The sequence below is a fragment of the Pristiophorus japonicus genome, chromosome 31 (assembly GCF_044704955.1).
Source record: "Pristiophorus japonicus isolate sPriJap1 chromosome 31, sPriJap1.hap1, whole genome shotgun sequence".
Lineage (NCBI taxonomy): Eukaryota > Metazoa > Chordata > Chondrichthyes > Pristiophoridae > Pristiophorus > Pristiophorus japonicus.
Genome location: NC_092007.1, coordinates 9,213,125 through 9,234,486, shown reverse-complemented (window position 1 = coordinate 9,234,486; position 21,362 = coordinate 9,213,125). Strand labels below are relative to the sequence as shown.

General features: G+C 53.9%; 1 protein-coding gene across 2 annotated transcripts in view; it reads right to left on the bottom strand.

The window, feature by feature from the left end:
- The window catches only part of cadm4 (cell adhesion molecule 4), a 373,773-nt gene that overhangs the window by 101,828 nt on the left and 250,583 nt on the right, over positions 1–21,362 (bottom strand). For both annotated transcript variants that reach the window (XM_070868960.1, XM_070868961.1), the window contains exon 3: positions 3,978–4,130. In XM_070868960.1, the coding sequence (XP_070725061.1) occupies positions 3,978–4,130 (153 nt within the window). The remainder of the gene's footprint in view (positions 1–3,977; positions 4,131–21,362) is intronic.

Here is a 21,362-nt window from a genome sequence, read left to right as displayed (position 1 = left end):
CTCTCACACACTCACACACAACACACTGTCTCACACACACTGCCACACACACACACACTCACACACACACACGTGCACACACACACACTCTCTCTCACACACACACCCCGCCACACTCTCTCACACACACAAACTCACACACACACTCACGCTCTCTCACACACACACACACACACACACACACACACTCTCTCACACACACACTCTTTCACTCACATAATGCCACATACTCACACACACACTCTCACACACACACACAAACACACAGACGCTCACACACTCTCACACACACACACACACCCTCACACACACTCTCACACACACACACTCACCCACACACAGACTCTCTCACACACTCACACACACTCTCACACACTCACACACAACACACTGTCTCACACACACTGCCACACACACACTCTCTCACACACACACTCTTTCACTCACACACACACTCTCACACACACACACAAACACACAGACGCTCACACACTCTCACACACACACACACACACCCTCACACACACTCTCACACACACACACTCACCCACACACAGACTCTCTCACACACTCACACACACTCTCACACACTCACACACAACACACTGTCTCACACACACTGCCACACACACACACACTTACACACACACACGTGCACACACACACACTCTCTCTCACACACACACCCCGCCACACTCTCTCACACACACAAACTCACACACACACTCACACTCTCTCACACACACACACACACTCACACATACTCACACATGCTCACACTCCCCCACACACACACCCGCACACACGCACACACACACACTCTCTCACACTCACATACTGTCTCACGCTCACACACTCCCACACTCCCACACACACCCTCACACGCACACACACACATACTCACGCATTCCCACACACACTCTCACACACACTTCCACTCACACTCACACACACACAAACTCACGCACACACTCTGTCACACACACACCTACATACACACACTCACACTCTCACTCGCACACACTCTCTCACTCACACCCACTCACACTCAGACTCACACACGCACTCACACAGACACACACACTCGCACACTCCCACATACACCCAAACACACACACCACACACACACACACTCACAGGCTCACACACACACTTTCTCACACACCGCCACACTCTCACACAGACACACACTCACACACACACACCCGCACACCCGCACACACGCTCTCTCACACTCACATACTGTCACACACTCACACACACTTTCACACACACACACTCTCACACACACACTCAAACACTCAAACACACACACTCTCACACACACTCTCAAACATACTCTCACACACACACTCACACTGTCACACACACACACTCAAACACTCAAACACACACACTCTCACACACACTCTCACACACACTCTCACACATACTCTCACACACACACTCACACTGTTACTCACACACACACACACACCCACACACACATGTACACTCACACTCTCTCACTCACACCCACTTACACTCAGACTCATACACGCACTCACACAGACACACACACTCGCACACTCCCACACACACCCAAACACACACACCACACACACACACACACACACTCTTTCTCACACACACACTTCCACACTCTCTCACACACACGCTCACATACACACTTTCACACACACATACACACACACTCTCACACTCACATACTGTCACACACTCACACACACTGTCACACTCACACACACCCACACACACAAACGTGCACACACACTCTCTCTCACACTCACATACTGTCACACACTCACACACACCCACACTCCCACACACACTCTCACACGCACACACACACTCATTCCCACACACACTCTCACACACACTCCCACTCACACTCACACACACACACAAACTCACGCACACACTCTGTCACGCACACACCTACATACACACACTCACACTCTCACTCTCACACACACACCCACACTCACACTCTCTCACTCACACCCACTCACACTCAGACTCACACACGCACTCACACACTCCCACACACACCCAAACACACACACCAAACACACTCACACGCACTCTTTCTCACACACACACACACTGCCACACTCTCTCACACACACGCTCACATACACACTTTCACACACACATACACACACACTCTCACACTCACATACTGTCACACATTCACACACACACTCTCACACTCACACTCACACACAGTGTCACACTCACACACACTCACACTCCCCCCCCCACACATACACTCACACACACAAACACGCACACACTCTCTCTCACACACACACCGCCACAATCTCTCACACACACAATCTCACACTCTCACACAGACACACACAAACACTCACACACACACATACTCACACACACACACACTCACACATACACACGCGCACACACACACTCTCACACACACTCACTCACACACACTCTCTCACGCACGCACTCACATACACACACTCACACTCTCACACATTCAAACTCTCTCACTCACACCCACTCACACTCACAGACTCACAGATGCACTCACACAGACACACACACTTGCACACTCCCACACACACCCAAACACACACTCACTCACACACACACTCACAGACTCACACACACACTTTCTCACACACACATTCTTACTCACACACACATACTGCCACACTCTCTCACACACACACTCTCACACAGACACACACTCACACTCATACTCACACACACACACACACACCCAATCACTCTCACACTCACACACTGTCACACACTCACACACTCACACACACACACACTCACACACTCACACACACACACACACACACACTCTCACACTCACACACGCCCACAGACTCACACACATGCACTCACACAGACACACACACTCACACACTCTCTCATGCTCATGCTCACACTCACACTGACACACACATGCACACTCTCTCACACACACTCACACTCAGTTACACTCGCACTGACACACACACACTCACACTCTCTCACTCACACACACTCACACAGTCACTCACACATACATACACTCACAGACTCACACACGCACTCACACAGACACACACACTCACACATACTTACACTCACACACGCACACACACAGACTCTCACACACACAACACACACATCACCACACTCTCTCACACTCACACACACACACACACTCTCTCACACTCACACACACACACATACTCACTCACACACTCACACTCACACACACTCACTCACATACACACACACACACACTCACACACACTCACTCACACACACACGCACACTCACTCACATACACACTCTCACGCACACACACACACTCTCACACACATACACACACACACACTCACACACATACACACACACACACTCACACACTCTCACACACTCACTCACACACACAATCTCACACACACACACACTCTCACACGCACACTCTCACACACTCACACACACTGTCACACACACTCTCCCACACACACACAAACACACTCCCACACACACACACTCACACTCCCCCCATACACACACACACACTCTCTCTCACACAAACACACACGCACACACACTCTCACACACACACACACGCACACTCTCAAACACACACACTCCCACTCTCACACACTCACACGTACTCATGGGGGAATCTAGAACTAGGGGGCATGGTCTTAGAATAAGGGGCCACCCATTTAAAACTGAGATGAGGAGGAATTTCTTCTCTCGGAGGGTTGTAAATCTGTGGAATTCTCTGCCCCAGAGAGCTGTGGAGGCTGGGTCATTGAATATATTTAAGGTGGAGATAGACAGATTTTTGAGCGATAAGGGAGTGAAGGGTTCTGGGGAGCGGGCGGGGAAGTGGAGCTGAGTCCATGATCGGATCAGCCATGATCTTATTGAATGGCGGAGCAGGCTCGAGGGGCCGAATGGCTCATGTACTTATCTTTGACACCCCCACTTACCGAGCACGGTTACCACGGCGACCTGGTGATGTGTGTCCTCGGTATAGAGCTGGCAGTAATAGCCGCCTTCATCCTCCACTCGAATGTCCGACAGAGCGATGCGGAGCTGCTTGTGTGTGAAGGAGATCAGCTGGAATCGTTCATCTTTCAACGCTGTGTGGGAGAGAGAGAGAGAGAGAGAGATGTTAGACGTTTCTTCCAATCAGCAGACAGTTCAAACTGAAATCCCCGCTCCCCTTTTTATTGCTGGGTCAAACTAACTGTCGAAGGGCCAGTGCTGAGGGAGCGCCGCACTGTCGGAGAGGCAGTACTGAGGGAGTGCCGCACTGTCGGAGGGGCAGTGCTGAGGGAGCACCGCACTGTCGGAGGGGCAGTACTGAGGGAGTGCCGCACTGTCGGAGAGGCAGTACTGAGGGAGCGCCGGACTGTCGGAGGGGCAGTACTGAGGGAGCATCGCACTGTCGGAGAGGCAGTACTGAGGGAGCATCGCACTGTCGGAGGGGCAGTACTGAGGGAGCGCCGGACTGTCGGAGGGGCAGTACTGAGGGAGCGCCGCACTGTCGGAGAGGCAGTACTGAGGGAGCGCCGCACTGTCGGAGAGGCAGTACTGAGGGAGTGCTGCACTGTCGGAGAGGCAGTACTGAGGGAGTGCCGCACTGTCGGAGGTGCCGTCTTTCAGATGAGACATTAAACCGAGGCCCCGTCTGCCCTCTCAGGTGGATGTAAAAGATCCCGGGGCCACTATTTGGAAGAAGAGCAGGGGGAGTTCTCCCCGGTGTCCTGGGGCCAATATTTATCCCTCAGCCAACATAACAAAAACAGATGATCCGGGTCATTATCACATTGCTGTGTGTGGGAGCTTGCTGTGCGCAAATTGCCTGCCACGTTTCCCACAATACAACAGCGACCACACTCCAAAAGTACTTCATTGGCTGTGAGGCGCTTTGGGACGTCCGGTGGTCGTGAACGGCGCTATATAAATGTAAGTCTTTCACTCTATCCCAAAATGAAATGAAGGAGATTGATTGGCTATGCTTTGCTGAGGCACCTTAAGGGTGTTAGCCAATCAGCAAGCTTCAAGAGATCGTCTGTCCTATACAGCCGTGTAGGAAATGTCATTTTGGAAGATGAGTATACGCTGGCAATAGTTTGGGTAATTTGTTGTTTGAGTTAATATCTACATCTTGGTATTGTCGCAGTCTCTAATGACCTTACATCGGATACAGAGTAATTAAACACAGACTTTACTGTAATTAATCATATTCTGCCTCTGATTAAATACATTGTCAGCGACTCAAAGTAGACTATATACAGCAGACACCTCAAGTCGCTGGAGAAATACCACCAACGATGTCTCCGCAAGATCCGGCAAATCCTCCGGGAGGACAGACGCACCAACGTTAGCGTCCTCGACCAGGCCCAACATCCCCAGCACCGAAGCACTGACCACACTCGACCAGCTCCGCTGGGCAGGGCCACATTGTCCGCATGGCCCCCAGACACGAGACTCCCAAAGCGAGCGCTCTACTCGGAACTCCTTCACGGCAAGCGAGCCCCAGGTGGGCAGAGGAAACGTTACAAGGGACCACCCTCAAAGCCTCCCTGATAAAGTGCAACATCCCCACCGACACCTGGGAGTCCCTGGGCCCAAAGACCAGTCCCGCCCTAAGTGGAGGAAGTGCATCCGGGAGGGCGCTGAGCACCTCGAGTCTCGTCGCCCGAGAGCGTGCAGAAAGCAAGCGCAGGCAGCGGAAGGAGCGTGCGGCAAACCAGTCCCACCCTCCCCTTCCCTCAACCACTGTCTGCCCCACCTGTGACAGGGACTGTGGCTCTCGTATTGGACTGTTCAACCACCCGAGAACTCACTTTTAGAGTGGAAGGAAGTCTTCCTCGATTCCGAGGGACTGTCTATGATGATGATGGTGAGAGGGTTAATTCCCTCCGCTAGGGAACAGGGTCTGTAACCGGGAGGAGGTGGGTGAGAGGGTTAATCCCCTCCAATAGGGAACAGGATCTGTAACTGGGAGGGAGGTGGGTGAGAGGTTTAATTCCCTCCGAAAGGGAACAGGGTCTGGAACTGGGGAGAGTGGGGGGTGAGAGGGTTAATCCCCTCCGATAGAGAACAGGGTCTGTAACTGGGGAGAGGGGGTTGAGAGGGTTAATCCTCTCCGATAGGGAGCAGGGTCTGTAACTGGGGAGAGGGGGGTGAGAGGGTTTAGGGAGCAGGGTCTGTAACTGGGGAGAGGGGTTGAGAGGGTTAATCCCCCTCCGATAGGGAACAGGGTCTGTAACTGGGGAGAGGGGATTGAGAGGGTTAATCCCCCTCCGATAGGGAACAAGGTCTGTAACTGTGGAGAGGGCGTTGAGAGGGTTAATCCTCTCCAATAGGAACAGGGTCTGTAACTGGGGAGAGGGTGTTGAGAGGGTTAATCCTCTCCGATAGGGAACAGGGTCTGTAACTGGGGAGAGGGGGGGTGAGAGGGTTAATCCCCTCTGATAGGGAGCAGGGTCTGTAACTGGGGAGAGGGGGGTAAGAGGGTTAATCCTCTCCGATAGGGAGCAGGGTCTGTAACTGGGGAGAGGGGGGTGAGAGGGTTAATCCCCTCCGATAGGGAACAGGGTCTGTAACTGGGGAGAGGGTGTTGAGAGGGTTAATCCTCTCCGATAGGGAGCAGGGTCTGTAACTGGGGAGAGGGGGGTGAGTGGGTTAATCCTCTCCGATAGGGAGCAGTGTCTGTAACTGGGGAGAGGGGGGTGAGAGGGTTAAGATGATATTTGGCAGACAGTATATTCTAATTGCTCTGTGAAATGGTTCGATTCACTGAAATCGATCAGATATCAGCCTCTCTCATCTTTTAAATAAATCATATTTAAATGTCTGTGTGCAAACACTGGAGTTCAGGAATCAATCAGGGGTTAAAAACTCCTCAATCGGATTTAACCCCTTCAGGCCAGGGAACAAACCAGCTCCTATCGACAGACCATATGCCCCGCTTTCTGCGACACTCGTGTTCTCCCTCTGTGCCACGATACCAGCGAGCGAATGGGTGAGAGGGGAGAGGCTGAGAACTATGGGGGTGTGGGGAGAGAGGGAGTGTGTGTCGGAGCAGGAGAGAGGGAGTGTGTGTCGGAGCAGGAGAGAAAGAGTGTGGGAGTGGGATAAGGAGAGAGAGAGTGCGCGAGTGGGATAAGGAGAGAGAGAGCGTGTGAGTGGGATAAGGAGAGAGAGAGTGCGTGAGTGGGATAAGGAGAGAGAGAGTGCGTGAGTGGGATAAAGAGAGAGAGAGTGTGTGAGTGGGCTAAGGAGAGAGAGAGTGTGGGAGTGGGATAAGGAGAGAGAGAGTGTGGGAGTTGGATAAGGAGAGAGAGAGAGTGTGTGTGGGATAAGGAGAGAGAGAGTGTGTGAGTGGGCTAAGGAGAGAGAGAGTGTGGGAGTGGGATAAGGAGAGAGAGAGTGTGGGAGTTGGATAAGGAGAGAGAGAGAGTGTGTGTGGGATAAGGGGAGAGAGAGTGTGTGAGTGGGCTAAGAAGAGAGAGAGTGTGTGAGTGGGATAAGGAATGAGAGAGTGTGTGAATCGGAGTAGGAGAGAGGGAGTGTGGGAGTGGGATAAGGAGAGAGAGAGTGTGTGAATCGGAGTAGGAGAGAGGGAGTGTGGGAGTGGGATAAGGAGAGAGAGAGTGTCTGAGTGGGATAAGGAGAGAAAGTGTGTCTGAGTGGGATAAGGAGAGAAAGTGTGTGAGTGGGATGAGGAGAGAGTGTGGGAGTGGGAGAAGGAGAGTGAGAGAGTGTGTGAGGCAGAATAGGAGAGAGAGAGTGTGTGAGGCAGGATAGGAGAAAGGGAGTCAGAACAAGAGAAAGGAAGAGAAAGAGGGTGAGAGAGTGAGAGGGAAAAGGAGAGAGAGCAGGAGAGAGAGAGAGGAAACAGGAGAGAGAGCAGGGGAGAGAGGGAACAGGAGAGAGAGCAGGGGAGAGAGAGAGGGAACAGGAGAGAGAGCAGGGGAGAGAGAGAGGGAACAGGAGAGAGAGCAGGAAAGAGAGGGAACAGGAGAGAGAAGAGAAGAGAGAGAGAGAGGGAACAGGAGAGAGAGAGGGAACAGGAGAGAGAGAGGGAACAGGAGAGAGAGCAGGAAAGAGAGGGAACAGGAGAGAGAGCAGGGGAGAGAGAGAGGGAACAGGAGAGAGAGCAGGAAAGAGAGGGAACAGGAGAGAGAGCAGGGGAGAGAGAGAGGGAACAGGAGAGAGAGCAGGAGAGAGAGAGAGGGAACAGAAGAGAGAGCAGGAGAGAGAGAGAGAGAGGGAACAGATGAGAGAGCAGGAGAGAGAGAGAGGGAACAGGAGAGAGAAGAGGAGAGAGAGAGAGAGAGGGAACAGGAGAGAGAGCAGAATATCGAGTGTGGGAACAATGCGTGGGTGGGCACTGAATGTGGGAGATCCCAGCCCCTCCATCACAACCACCCTCACATTCATTTAACACCTTACTGTTCTCCTGGTGATCACCCCTCCCCAGGACCGAGTGAGAGAGCAGCAGGTCCCCGGGGTGCCACCCCCATGTCAGCGCAGACTGCGAGCGCCTGCGGGCTATTCGCCTGTGGGGGCATCACGCTACTGCCTCGCCCAATCAGCGCTGGCACAGCGGAGGGGTGCCCTGCCAGGGAGACTGCTTGTGCTGTCCTGCTCCCAGCCAAGGGCACAAGCCGTGTGCCTCCCTCCTTACTCTCCTCCTCCTCTCTCCCCTTGTCCCCTTCACCTCCCCATCCCCCTCCACATCTCTCTCCTCTCCCTCCTTACTCTGCTACTCCCTCCCCTCCTAGTCCTCCTCACCTCCCCATCCCCCTCTACATCCCCCGCCCCTCCCTCCTTACTCTCCTCCTCTCCCTCCCCTCCTCATCTCTCTCACCCCCCATCCCCCTCAACTCCCTCCTTACTCGCCCCTCTCCCCTCACCCTCCACTCCCTACCCTTACTCCCTCCCCTCCTCATCCCCCTCCCATCCCTAAGCCAGTGCTACCTGTGGCTCAGTGGGCAGCACCCTCACCTCTTGAGTCAGAAGGCTGTGGGTACTGTGCTGTCGGAGGGGCAATACTGAGGGAGCGCCATACTGTCGGAGGGGCAGTACTGAGGGAGCGCCATACTGTTGGAGGGGCAGTACTGAGGGAGCGCCATACTGTCGGAGGGGCAGTACTGAGGGAGCGCCGCACTGTCGGAGGGGCGGTACTGAGGGAGCGCCGCACTGTCGGAGGGGCAGTACTGAGGGAGTGCTGCACTATCAGAGAGGCAGTACTGAGGGAGCGCCGCACTGTCGGAGGGGTGGTACTGAGGGAGTGCTGCACTATCAGAGGGGCAGTACTGAGGGAGCGCCGCACTGTCGGAGGGGCAGTACTGAGGGAGCGCCGCACTGTCGGAGGGGCAGTACTGAGGGAGCCCAGCACTGTCGGAGGGGCAGTACTGAGGGAGCGCTGCACTATCAGAGGGGCAGTACTGAGGGAGCGCCGCACTGTCGGAGGGGCAGTACTGAGGGAGCGCTGCACTATCAGAGGGGCAGTACTGAGGGAGCGCCGCACTGTCGGAGGGGCAGTACTGAGGGAGCACCGCACTGTCGGAGGGGCAGTACTGAGGGAGCACCGCACTGTCGGAGGGGCAGTACTGAGGGAGCACCGCACTGTCGGAGGGGCAGTACTGAGGGAGCACCGCACTGTCGGAGGGGCAGTACTGAGGGAGCACCGCACTGTCGGAGGGGCAGTACTGAGGGAGCGGCAGTACTGAGGGAGCGCCTCACTGTCGGAGGGGCAGTACTGAGGGAGCACCGCACTGTCGGAGGGGCAGTACTGAGGGAGCGCCGCATTGTCGGAGGGGCAGTACTGAGGGAGCGCCGCACTGTCGGAGGGGCAGTACTGAGGGAGCGCCGCACTGTCGGAGGGGCAGTACTGAGGGAGCGCCGCACTGTGGGAGGGGCAGTACTGAGGGAGCGCCGCACTGTCGGAGGGGCAGTACTGAGGGAGTGCCGCACTGTCGGAGGGGCAGTACTGAGGGAGCCCCGCACTGTCGGAGGGGCGGTCATTCAGATGAGACGTTAAAACGAGGCCCCGTTTGCCCTCTCAGATAAAAGATCCAGGGGAAGTTGTATAAAGACATGAGGGAGAAAGGAATAGAAGGAGATGGTGATGGGGTGAGATGGAGAGAGGAGGGAGGGGGCTGGTGTGGGGTATAAACCCCCAGCACGGAGCGCTGGGACCGAACGGCCTCTTCCTGTGCGGTACACTCGATGTGATTCCATGTCATGCAACGCACAGTGGTTTTTTGACCCACGCTGTCCCACCCACACTGACGCAGGAGGGGAGGCGGAGGTGCTGGGGAGAGAATGGGCCCTCGGTCGGTGATTGGTGATCGGCGGGAGTGGGAGGGTCGAGACTGCGGGGGCGAGCACAGCCTTGCATTGGACACATTACTTCGACAGCTCACTGCGTTTGTCGTCCAGTCTCTCGCTTTCAGGAGATCATTCAGCAACAGCAATGGGCGTCTATATAGCGCCTTTGACGGAGTCAAACGTCCTCAAGGCGCCCCACAGGAGAGTTGTGAGACGTAACATGTGACACCGAGCGGAAATTAGCCCAGGTGACCAAGAACCTGGTGAAAGAGGTGGGTTTTCAGGAGCGTCTTGAAGGAGGAGAGAGAGGTTTAGAGAGGCGGAGAGGTTTAGGGAGGGAGTTCCAGAGCTTGGGGCCCAGGCAACAGAAGGCACGGCCACCGATGGTGGAGCGATTCTAATCAGGGATGGTCAGGAGGGCAGAATTAGAGGAGCGCAGAGATCTCGGGGGGTTGTGGGGCTGGAGAAGGTTACAGAGATAGGGAGGGGTGTAGGGGCTGGAGGAGGTTACAGAGATACGGAGGGGTGTAGGGGCTGGGGGAGGTTACAGAGATAGGGAGGGGTGTAGGGGCTGGAGGTAGTTACAGAGATAGGGAGGGGTGTAGGGGCTGGAGGAGGTTACAGAGATAGGGAGGGGTGTAGGGGCTGGAGCGGGTTACAGAGATAGGGAGTGGTGTAGGGGCTGGAGGAGGTTACAGAGATAGGGAGGGGTGTAGGGGCTGGAGGGGTTACAGAGATAGGGAGGGGTGTAGGGGCTGGAGGGGGTTACAGAGATAGGGAGGGGTGTGGGGGCTGGAGGCGGTTACAGAGATAGGGAGGGGTGTAGGGGCTGGAGCGGGTTACAGAGATAGGGAGTGGTGTAGGGGCTGGAGGAGGTTACAGAGATAGGGAGGGGTGTAGGGGCTGGAGGGGTTACAGAGATAGGGAGGGGTGTAGGGGCTGGAGGAGGTTACAGAGATAGGGAGGGGTGTCGGGGCTGGAGGAGGTTACAGAGATAGGGAGGGGTGTAGGGGCTGGAGGGGTTACAGAGATAGGGAGGGGTGTAGGGACTGGAGGAGGTTACAGAGGTAGGGAGTGGTGTTGAGGCTGGAGGGGGTTACAGAGATATGGAGGGGTGTAGGGGCCGGAGGAGGTTACGGAGATCAGGAGGGGTGCAGGGGCTGGAGGAGGTTACAGAGATAGGGAGGGGTGAAAAGAGATTTGAAAACAAGGATGAGAATTTTGAAATCGAGGCGTTGCTTAATCGGAGGCCAATGTCAGTCAGTGAGCACAGGGGGTGATGGGTGAGTGGGACTCGGTGTGAGTTAGGACACGGGGCAGTGAGCACAGGGGGTGATGGGTGAGTGGGACTCGGTGTGAGTTAGGACACGGGGTTAGTGAGCACAGGGGGTGATGGGTGAGTGGGACTGGGTGTGAGTTAGGACACCGGGCAGTGAGCACAGGGGGTGATGGGTGAGTGGGACTCGGTGCGAGTTAGGACACGGGGCAGTGAGCACAGGGGGTGATGGGTGAGTGGGACTCGGTGCGAGTTAGGACACGGGGCAGTGAGCACAGGGGGTGATGGGTGAGTGGGACTGGGTGTGAGTTAGGACATGGGGCAGTGAGCACAGGGGGTGATGGGTGAGTGGGACTGGGTGTGAGTTAGGACATGGGGCAGTGAGCACAGGGGGTGATGGGTGAGTGGGACTCGGTGCGAGTTAGGACACGGGGCAGTGAGCACAGGGGGTGATGGGTGAGTGGGACTCGGTGCGAGTTAGGACGCGGGGCAGTGAGCACAGGGGGTGATGGGTGAGCGGGACTCGGTGTGAGTTAGGACACGGGGCAGCGAGCACAGGGGGTGATGGGTGAGTGGGACTCGGTGTGAGTTAGGATACGGGGACAGCTGAGTTTTGGATCACCTCTAGTTTATGTCGGGTAGAACGTGGGAGGCCGGCCAGGAGTGTGTTGTCATAGCCAAATCTGGAGGTAACGGAGGCATGGCAATCGATAGTGCGCTGGGAGAACAGAGCAAGGATATTTTCAGTGGGTGATTGACAAGGACTGTCAAACAGAGAGTGAGAGCAGGAGACATCTGTCAATCACGTTAATCCTCTGTCAGCGATGTTCGAAGAAGTCTGACAGGCCAACTGGAAGGGAGAGAGGAGGCTGGACAAGTGCAGTGAGATGAGACGATCGGTTAAGGTTGATGCACTGAGCCAAAGGCCTCTTCTGATTCCGTCTCGCCACTCGCAGAGAACAGACAGACTTGCATTTATATAGCGCCTTTCAAAACCTCAGGACATCCCAAAGTGCCTCACAGCCAATGAAGTACTTTTGGAGTGTGCTCACTGTTGAATTGTGGGAAACGCGGCAGGCAATTTGCGCACAGCAAGCTCCCACACACAGCAATGTGATAATGACCCGGATCACATCTGTTTTTGTCATGTTGGTTGAGGGATAAATATTGGCCCCAGGACACCGGGGAGAACTCCCCCTGCTCTTCTTCCAAATAGTGGCCCCGGGATCTTTTACATCCACCTGAGAGGGCAGACGGGGCCTCGGTTTAATGTCTCATCCGAAAGACGGCATCTCCAACAGTGCGGCACTCCATCAGACCCACTCCTCCGACAGTGCGGCACTCCCTCAGTACTGCCCCCCCGACAGTGCAGCGCTCCTTCAGTACTGCCCCTTCGACAGTGCGGCACTCCCTCAGTACTGGCCCTCCCACAGTGCAGCACTCCCTCAATACTGCCCCTCTGACAGTGCAGCACTCCCTCAGTACTGCCCCTCCGACAGTGTGGTCTAACCCAGGTATATGGAGACCAGAACTGTGCACGGTGCTCCAAGTGTGGTCTAACCCAGGTATATGGAGACCAGAACTGTACACAGTGCTCCAAGTGTGGTCTAACCAAGGTATATGGAGACCAGAACTGTGCACAGTGCTCCAAGTGTGGTCTAACCCAGGTATATGGAGACCAGAACTGTGCACAGTGCTCCAAGTGTGGTCTAACCCAGGTATATGGAGACCAGAACTGTACACAGTGCTCCAAGTGTGGTCTAACCCAGGTATATGGAGACCAGAACTGTGCACAGTGCTCCAAGTGTGGTCTAACCCAGGGATATGGAGACCAGAACTGTGCACAGTGCTCCAAGTGTGGTCTAACCCAGGTATATGGAGACCAGAACTGTGCACGGTGCTCCAAGTGTGGTCTAACCCAGGTATATGGAGACCAGAACTGTGCACGGTGCTCCAAGTGTGGTCTAACCCAGGTATATGGAGACCAGAACTGTGCACGGTGCTCCAAGTGTGGTCTAACCCAGGTATATGGAGACCAGAACTGTACACAGTGCTCCAAGTGTGGGCTAACCCAGGTATATGGAGACCAGAACTGTGCACGGTGCTCCAAGTGTGGGCTAACCCAGGTATATGGAGACCAGAACTGTGCACGGTGCTCCAAGTGTGGTCTAATCACGGTTCGATACAGGTTAGAAGAGTTGTATTGAACGATGGAATCGTAAGCAAGGCACTGGCATGAGTTAGAGGATGGGGAAAATGGAATTGAAAGGCCGGATGTATTCCTTAAATTGAATATAAACGGCAAAGATTCAATTTTGCAAAGATGATATTGTAACGTGCCGTTGAAATCATTGGGACTTAATACATTCATAGCTTGGAGTCCCAGTAATAATTAGGTTGTAAAGGATATGGTACATCTCGGCACATAAAACCCGTGAATTATTGCACTTGGAGAATCTGCCTGGGTTTCATCTGCTCAACTCTTCGGCGATAAATCTGCTTTCTTCCCGTAATCCAGTTCACAAGACTTTCCAATGATTAACACCATAAATCGATATTACGAGAACTGTTAGCGCCCGCTAAACTCATACAGAGTTCAAATGGCATTGAATGTGGATGAATGATGCCTGCTGTATCATTACCGACTGTACAGCCCGTGTGTGCGTGTGTATGGGTGTGTGTATGGGTGTGTGACTCAGTGTCAGCATCATAGGCGGTCCCTCGAACCAGGATGACTTGCTTCCATGAGTTCACAGATGTTTCAATGAAGGAGCCGATGTTCCAGTCCTGAACTCCGATTGAAGAGTGGGTGGATTGTTTTAACGTGGGGTGACCGTTGTACACCAGCCACCACATGGGGCTTGACAGAGCGAGGTCTCGGTCCAGTAGCAAGGGTTAACCAGGACGACTGGAGACCAGCTCTGCTGCACGGACCCAGTGCGCACATATCGCACAGTGTGGGCTGGGCCCTGGGCCCCTGGTCCCTCGGCTCTTCTGGGCCCCGAACTCTCATTCGCCTCACCTCCGCCCCGATCTCTCGCCGCTCCTCCGCCCCCGATCTCTCGCCGCTCCTCCGCCCCCGATCTCTCGATACTCCTCCGCCCCGATCTCTCGCCGCTCCTCCGCCCCCGATCTCTCGCCGCTCCTCCGCCCCCGATCTCTCGCCGCTCCTCCGCCCCCGATCTCTCGCCGCTCCTCCGCCCCCGATCTCTCGCCGCTCCTCCGCCCCCGATCTCTCGCCGCTCCTCCGCCCCCGATCTCTCTCCGCTCCTCCGCCCCGATCTCTCGCCGCTCCTCCGCCCCGATCTCTCGCCGCTCCTCCGCCCCGATCTCTCGCCGCTCCTCCGCCCCCGATCTCCCGCCGCTCCTCCGCCCCCGATCTCTCGCCGCTCCTCCGCCCCGATCTCTCGCCGCTCCTTCGCCCCCGATCTCTCGCCGCTCCTCCGCCCCCGATCTCTTGCCGCTCCTCCGCCCCGATCCCTCGCAGTTCACAGCAGGTAACCGGGAACGATTCACTCCCGTCTGGTACTGTCATCATCATCACGGGCAGTCCCTCGGAATCGAGGAAGACTTGCTTCCTCTCTTAACATGAGTCCTTAGCTGGCTGAACATTCCAATACGAGAGCCACAGTCCCTGTCACAGGTGGGACAGATAGACGTTGAGGGAAGGGGAGGGTGGGACTGGTTTGCCGCACGCTCCTTCCGCTGCCTGCGCTTGGTTTCTGCACGCTCTCGGCGACGAGACTCGAGGTGCTCAGCGCCCTCCCGGATGCACTTCCTCCACTTAGGGCGGGACTGGTCTTTGGGCCAGGGGACTCCCAGGTGTTGGTGGGAATGTTGCACTTTATCAGGGAGGCTTTGAGGGTGGTCCCTTGTAACGTTTCCTCTGCCCACCTTTGGCTCGCTTGACGTGTGGGAGTTCCGAGTCGAGCGCTTGCTTTGGGAGTCTCGTGTCTGGGGGCCATGCGGACAATGTGGCCCCGCCCAGCGGAGCTGGTCGAGTGTGGTCAGTGCTTCGATGCTGGGGATGTTGGGCCTGGTCGAGGACGCTAACGTTGGTGCGTCTGTCCTCCCGGGGGATTTGCAGGATCTTGCGGAAACATCGTTGGTGGTATTTCTCCAGCGATTTGAGGTGTCTACTGTACACGGTCCATGTCTCTGAGCCATACAGGAGGGCGGGTATCACTACAGCCCTGTAGACCATGAGCTTGGTGGTGGATTTGAGGGCCTGGTCTTCGAACACACTTTTCCTCAAGCGGCCGAAGGCTGCACTAGTGCACTGGAGGCGGTGTCGATGTCTGCTCTTGTTGATAAGAGGCTCCCGAGGTATGGGAAATGGTCCACGTTGCCCAGGGCCGCGCCGTGGATCTTGATGACTCGGGGGGGGCAGTGCTGGGCGGCGAGGACAGGCTGGTGGAGGTCCTTTGTCTTACGGCTCCTGTGCACGTACATGTACAGTGCACAGTGTGTAAAATGGAATGATTCACTCCTGTCAGCATCTCTGCTCTATAAATGCAAAATGCTAAATTTATTCATTTCAATCTCCGTGTTCATTCATAGACTCCCGATTCCTTAATGCACTCCCTTTCATCCTGATTAAACTAACTTTCATTACTGATCTCGGGTTGTATTTGCATTATATTCCTTCTCATAATACCCCAATAATTTCCAGTTATCTACTTCGGCTATTTCTGTTCTTGCGATTCACCTAAATAAGTTGGGCTGATCATACAATCACCGAGATTTACGGCACGGAAGGAGGCCATTTCGGCCCATCGTGTCCGTGCCGGCCGACCAAGAGCTACCCAGCCTAATCCCACTTTCCCGCTCTGGGTCCGTAGCCCTGTAGGTTACGGCACTTCAAGTGTACATCCAGGTACTGTTTAAATGTGGTGAGGGTTTCTGCCTCTACCACCCTTTCAGGCCGTGAGTTCCATCCCCAGACCCCCACCACCCTCTGGGTGAAGATATTTCCCCTCAAATCCCCTCTAAACCTCCCCCCCAATTACTTTCAATCCGTGCCCCCTGGTTGTTGACCCCTCTGCCAAGGGAAACAGATCCGTCCTATCCAGTCTATCCAGGCCCCTCATCATTTTATACACCTCAATCAGGTCTCCCCTCAGCCTCCTCTGTTCCAAAGTAAACAACCCCAGCCGATCCAATCTTTCCTCATCGCTAAAACTCTCCAGTCCCGGCAACATCCTGGTAAATCTCCTCTGCACCCTCTCCAGTGCAATCACATCTTTCCTGTCATGTGGTGACCAGACCTGCACGCAGTACTCCAGCTGTGGCCTAACCAGTGTTTTATACAGTTCAAGTATAACCTCCCTGCTCTTGTATTCCATGCCTCGGTTAATAAAGGCAAGTATCACGTATGCCTTCTTAACCCAAAAAGTTAGTTTGCAGGTGCAGCAGGTAATCAGGAAGGTGAATGGAATGTTGGCCTTCATTGTGAGAGGGATGGAGTACAAAAGCAGGGAGGTCCTGCTGCAACTGTACAGGGTATTGGTGAGGCCGCACCTGGAGTACTGCGTGCAGTTTTGGTCACCTTACTTAAGGAAGGATATACCAGCTTTGGAGGGGGTACAGAGACGATTCACTCGGCTGATTCCGGAGATGAGGGGGTTACGTTATGATGATAGATTGAGTAGACTGGATCTTTACTCGTTGGGAGTTCAGAAGGATGAGGGGTGATCTTATAGAAACATTTAAAATAATGAAAGGGATAGACAAGGTAGAGGCAGAGAGGTTGTTTCCACTGGTCGGGGAGACTAGAACTAGGGGGCACAGCCTCAAAATACGGGGGAGCCAATTTAAAACCCAGTTGAGAAGGAATTTCTTCTCCCAGAGGGTTGTGAATCTGTGGAATTCTCTGCCCAAGGAACCAGATGAGGCTAGCTCATTGAATGTATTCAAGTCACAGATAGATAGATTTTTAACCAATAAGGGAATTAAGGGTTACGGGGAGCGGGCGGGTAAGTGGAGCTGAGTCCACGGCCAGATCAGCCATGATCTTGTTGAGTGGCGGAGCAGGCTCGAGGGGCTAGATGGCCTACTCCTGTTCCTAATTCTTATGTTCTTATGTTCTCATCCACCTGGCCTGCTACCTTCAGGGATCTGTGGACCTGCACTCCAAGGTCCCTCTGTTCCTCTACACTGCTCAGTGTACGACCATTTAATGTGTGTTCCCTTGCCTTCTTAGCCCTCCCCAAATGCATTACCTCACACTTCTCTGGATTGAACTCCATTTGCCACTGTACTGCCCGCCTGACCAGTTCATTGATAGCTTCCTGCAGTCCACAGCTTTCTTCTTCATTATCAACCCCTCGGCCGATTTTCGTATCATCTGCAAACTTGGTAATCGCACCCCCAACATTGCAGTCTGTTGGTGAACTGTTCCCTCCTTCACCTCATTACCTGTCTGTTGCGGAATTCAATCCATTTCGGCCCCATATCCCCTCCGTCACCACAACTGTCGATTCCCACCTCCGTAACATCGCCCGACTCCACCCCTCCCCCCCCCCCGACTCAGCTTATCGGCTGCTGAAACCCTCACCCGTGCCTCTGTTACCCACCCCCAGACACCGACTAGTCCAACATCTTCCCGTCCAGGCCCTCCCACCTTCCCCCTAACCCTCCGTAACCATCAGCTCATCCAAAACTCTGCTGCCCCCGTGTCCTAACCAAGGTATAAAAGCAGGGAAGTCCTGCTACAACTGTACGGAGTATTGGTGAGGCCACACCTGGAGTACTGCGCGCAGTTTTGGTCTCCATATTTACGAAAGGATATACTTGCTTTGGAGGCAGTTCAGAGAAGGTTCACTCGGTTGATTCCGGGGATGAGGGGGTTGTCTTATGAGGAAAGGTTGAGGAGGTTGGGCCTCTACTCATTGGAATTCAGAAGAATGAGAGGTGATCTTATCGAAACGTATCAGATTAAGAGGGGGCTCGACAAGGTGGATGCAGAGAGGATGTTTCCACTGATGGGGGAGACTAGAACTAGGGGGCATGGTCTTAGAATAAGGGGCCGCCCATTTAAAACTGAGATGAGGAGGAATTTCTTCTCTCAGAGGGTTGTAAATCTGTGGAATTCTCTGCCCCAGAGAGCTGTGGAGGCTGGGTCATTGAATATATTTAAGGCGGAGATAGACAGATTTTTGAGCGATAAGGGAGTGAAGGGTTATGGGGAGCGGGCGGGGAAGTGGAGCTGAGTCCATGATCGGATCAGCCATGATCTTATTAAATGGTGGAGCAGGCTCGAGGGGCCGAATGGCCGACTCCTGCTCCTATTTCTTATGGTCTTATGGATCGGACTCAACTTGCATTTATATAGCGCCTTTAACGTAGTGACACATCCCGAGGCGCTTCACAGGAGTGTTACGCGCTAAAAGGTTTGACCCCGAGCCGCATAAGGAGAAATTAGCGCAGGTGACCAAAAGCTGGGTCAAGGAGGTGGGTTTTACGGAGCGTCTTGAAGGAGGAGAGAGAGAGGCGGAGAGGTTTAGGGAGGGAGTTCCAGAGCTTGAGGCCCAGGTGTAGAATTTACCAATATTTCGCAAGGATTCCTGGTACCTTTCCCCTGCAGAGGAGAAGAATCTGGACTTTTAAAATGAGTTTAAAGGGCCAGACGAGGCCTACAGGGGATAAAAGGGAATGCATTCATGGAGAGCCTCCCTCCCCCAGTGTTTGGACTCATAGGAAAGGGAATTTAATTTGGAACTACCTACCAGAAAGTTTGAGATCCTAAAGTGCACATGGAAGAAACTACGAACTTTAATTGAATTTGGGATTTTAAAAAGATGAATGTTGGGGTGGGGTTAATCTCTAAAGGGCCAGTTTGGACATTGGAGCTAACCAAATTGCCTGGGAACTGTTTATCCATCCCACCCAGAGGACCCAAATGTCACAGACATATTCCAACACCTTTTCAACAGGCATAGAAATATCTGGCTCAGGACAGACTCGCACAATGGACGAGAGCTCACCAACTTCAAAAAGCCTATTAACGCCAGATTAAAACCACTTAATCAAGTTTCAGTTAGCTGGGCTCTACAATCGAAAAAAAAGAGCTGAGCTAGATTTGATGGGGGATAAGGAAGCCTTTTTTTTGGGATATATCTATTCCCAGTTTTACCAGGAAAGGATACAGACTTGAACTGACACAGACTGGAACTCACACAGACTCGAACAAGGACACAGACTGGAACACAGACACAGACACAAGCAGCCTGCTTTCTCGACAGTGAAGAAATGAAGTAGTGAAGGAAACTACCAGAAGTCATCAAGGACCGACCGAGCACGAGGCCCATGAAACGGAAGGTTGTCAGCAACCAAATTGACAAACCCGGGCCACCACAACCTGCGAAACGACCGACCGAAACCAACTCAGCAAAAACCGAAGAATCGACATTCATTTCCACTCTACAATCTACTTCTGAATGACCCAACGGGGGAGAAAGGACCAAAAAGGACTAACTGAAACTATTCCTAACCAAAGAAAGTGGGTACTTATCCCCAGACATCCAAAACGCGACTTTCCGCATCAGCGGACTCACCCCAACCGAAGACTACGCAGTCCGAAGTCCTCTCCTCCGTCCGGGGTACGGCTCGCCTAGAAGGCCAAGTGCAGCGAACCCCGAAACCGTGATTCACCGGCAACTGTCTAAAGGGATTGGTGAACATGGCCCCTGAACCCTGAGAGCTATAACTTAGCTAGTTAGGGGAATTGAGAGGAGGGAGGCTGGGATAACTTGTGTTAATGTATCTGCATTCTCCCCTTTACTCCATTTAGAGTTTAAGCTGTATTCTTTTCCCCACAGGCTGTAATTGGACAATTTATTCAATGTGTTGTACCCCTCAGTGTGTATTGGTCTGTGTGTGTTATTAAAGGTGTGCCTTTTACTTCTTTTTAAACACAATAAAGCCATACCTGCTTCCTACCTTGAAACCGATTGTCTGTTCAAGTCTGTCAGAGTCCCTTCATAATTCCAGTGTCGAGAATCAAGGGTGTGGGAGCGATTCGGAACTGCTCAAATAAGGTCAGAAGGGAAAAGTGACCCGCTGAAAACCACCCCTGACATAGGCAACAGAAGGCCCGGCCACCGATGGTGGAGCGATTATAATCAGAGATGTTCAGGAGGGCAGAATTAGAGGAGTGCAGACATCTCGAGGGGTTGTGGGGCTGGAGGAGGTTACAGAGATGGGGAGGGGTGTAGGGGCTGGAGGGGGCTACAGAGATAGGGAGGGGTGTAGGGGCTGGAGGAGGTTAGAGAGATAGGGAGGGGTGTAGGGGCAGGGGGTTACAGAGATAGGGAGGGTTGTAGGGGCTGGAGGAGGTTACAGAGATAGGGAGGGGTGTAGGGGCAGGCGGTTACAGAGATAGGGAAAGGTGTAAGGGCTGGAGGAGATTACAGAGATAGGGAGGGGTGTAAGGGCAGGTGGTTACAGAGATAGGGAAGGGTGTATGGGCTGGAGGAGATTACAGAGATAGGGAGGGGTGTATGGGATGGAGGAGGTTACAGAGATAGGGAGGGGTGTATGGGCTGGAGGAGGTTACAGAGATAGGGAGGGATGTAGGGGCTGGAGGAGGTTACAGAGATAGGGAGGGGTGTAGAGGCTGGAGCAAGTTACAGAGAGTGAGGGGTGTAGGGGCTGGAGGAGGTTACAGAGTTAGTGAGAGGTGTAGGGGCTAGAGCAGGTTACAGAGAGAGTGAGGGGTGTAGGGGCTGGAGGAGGTTACAGAGAT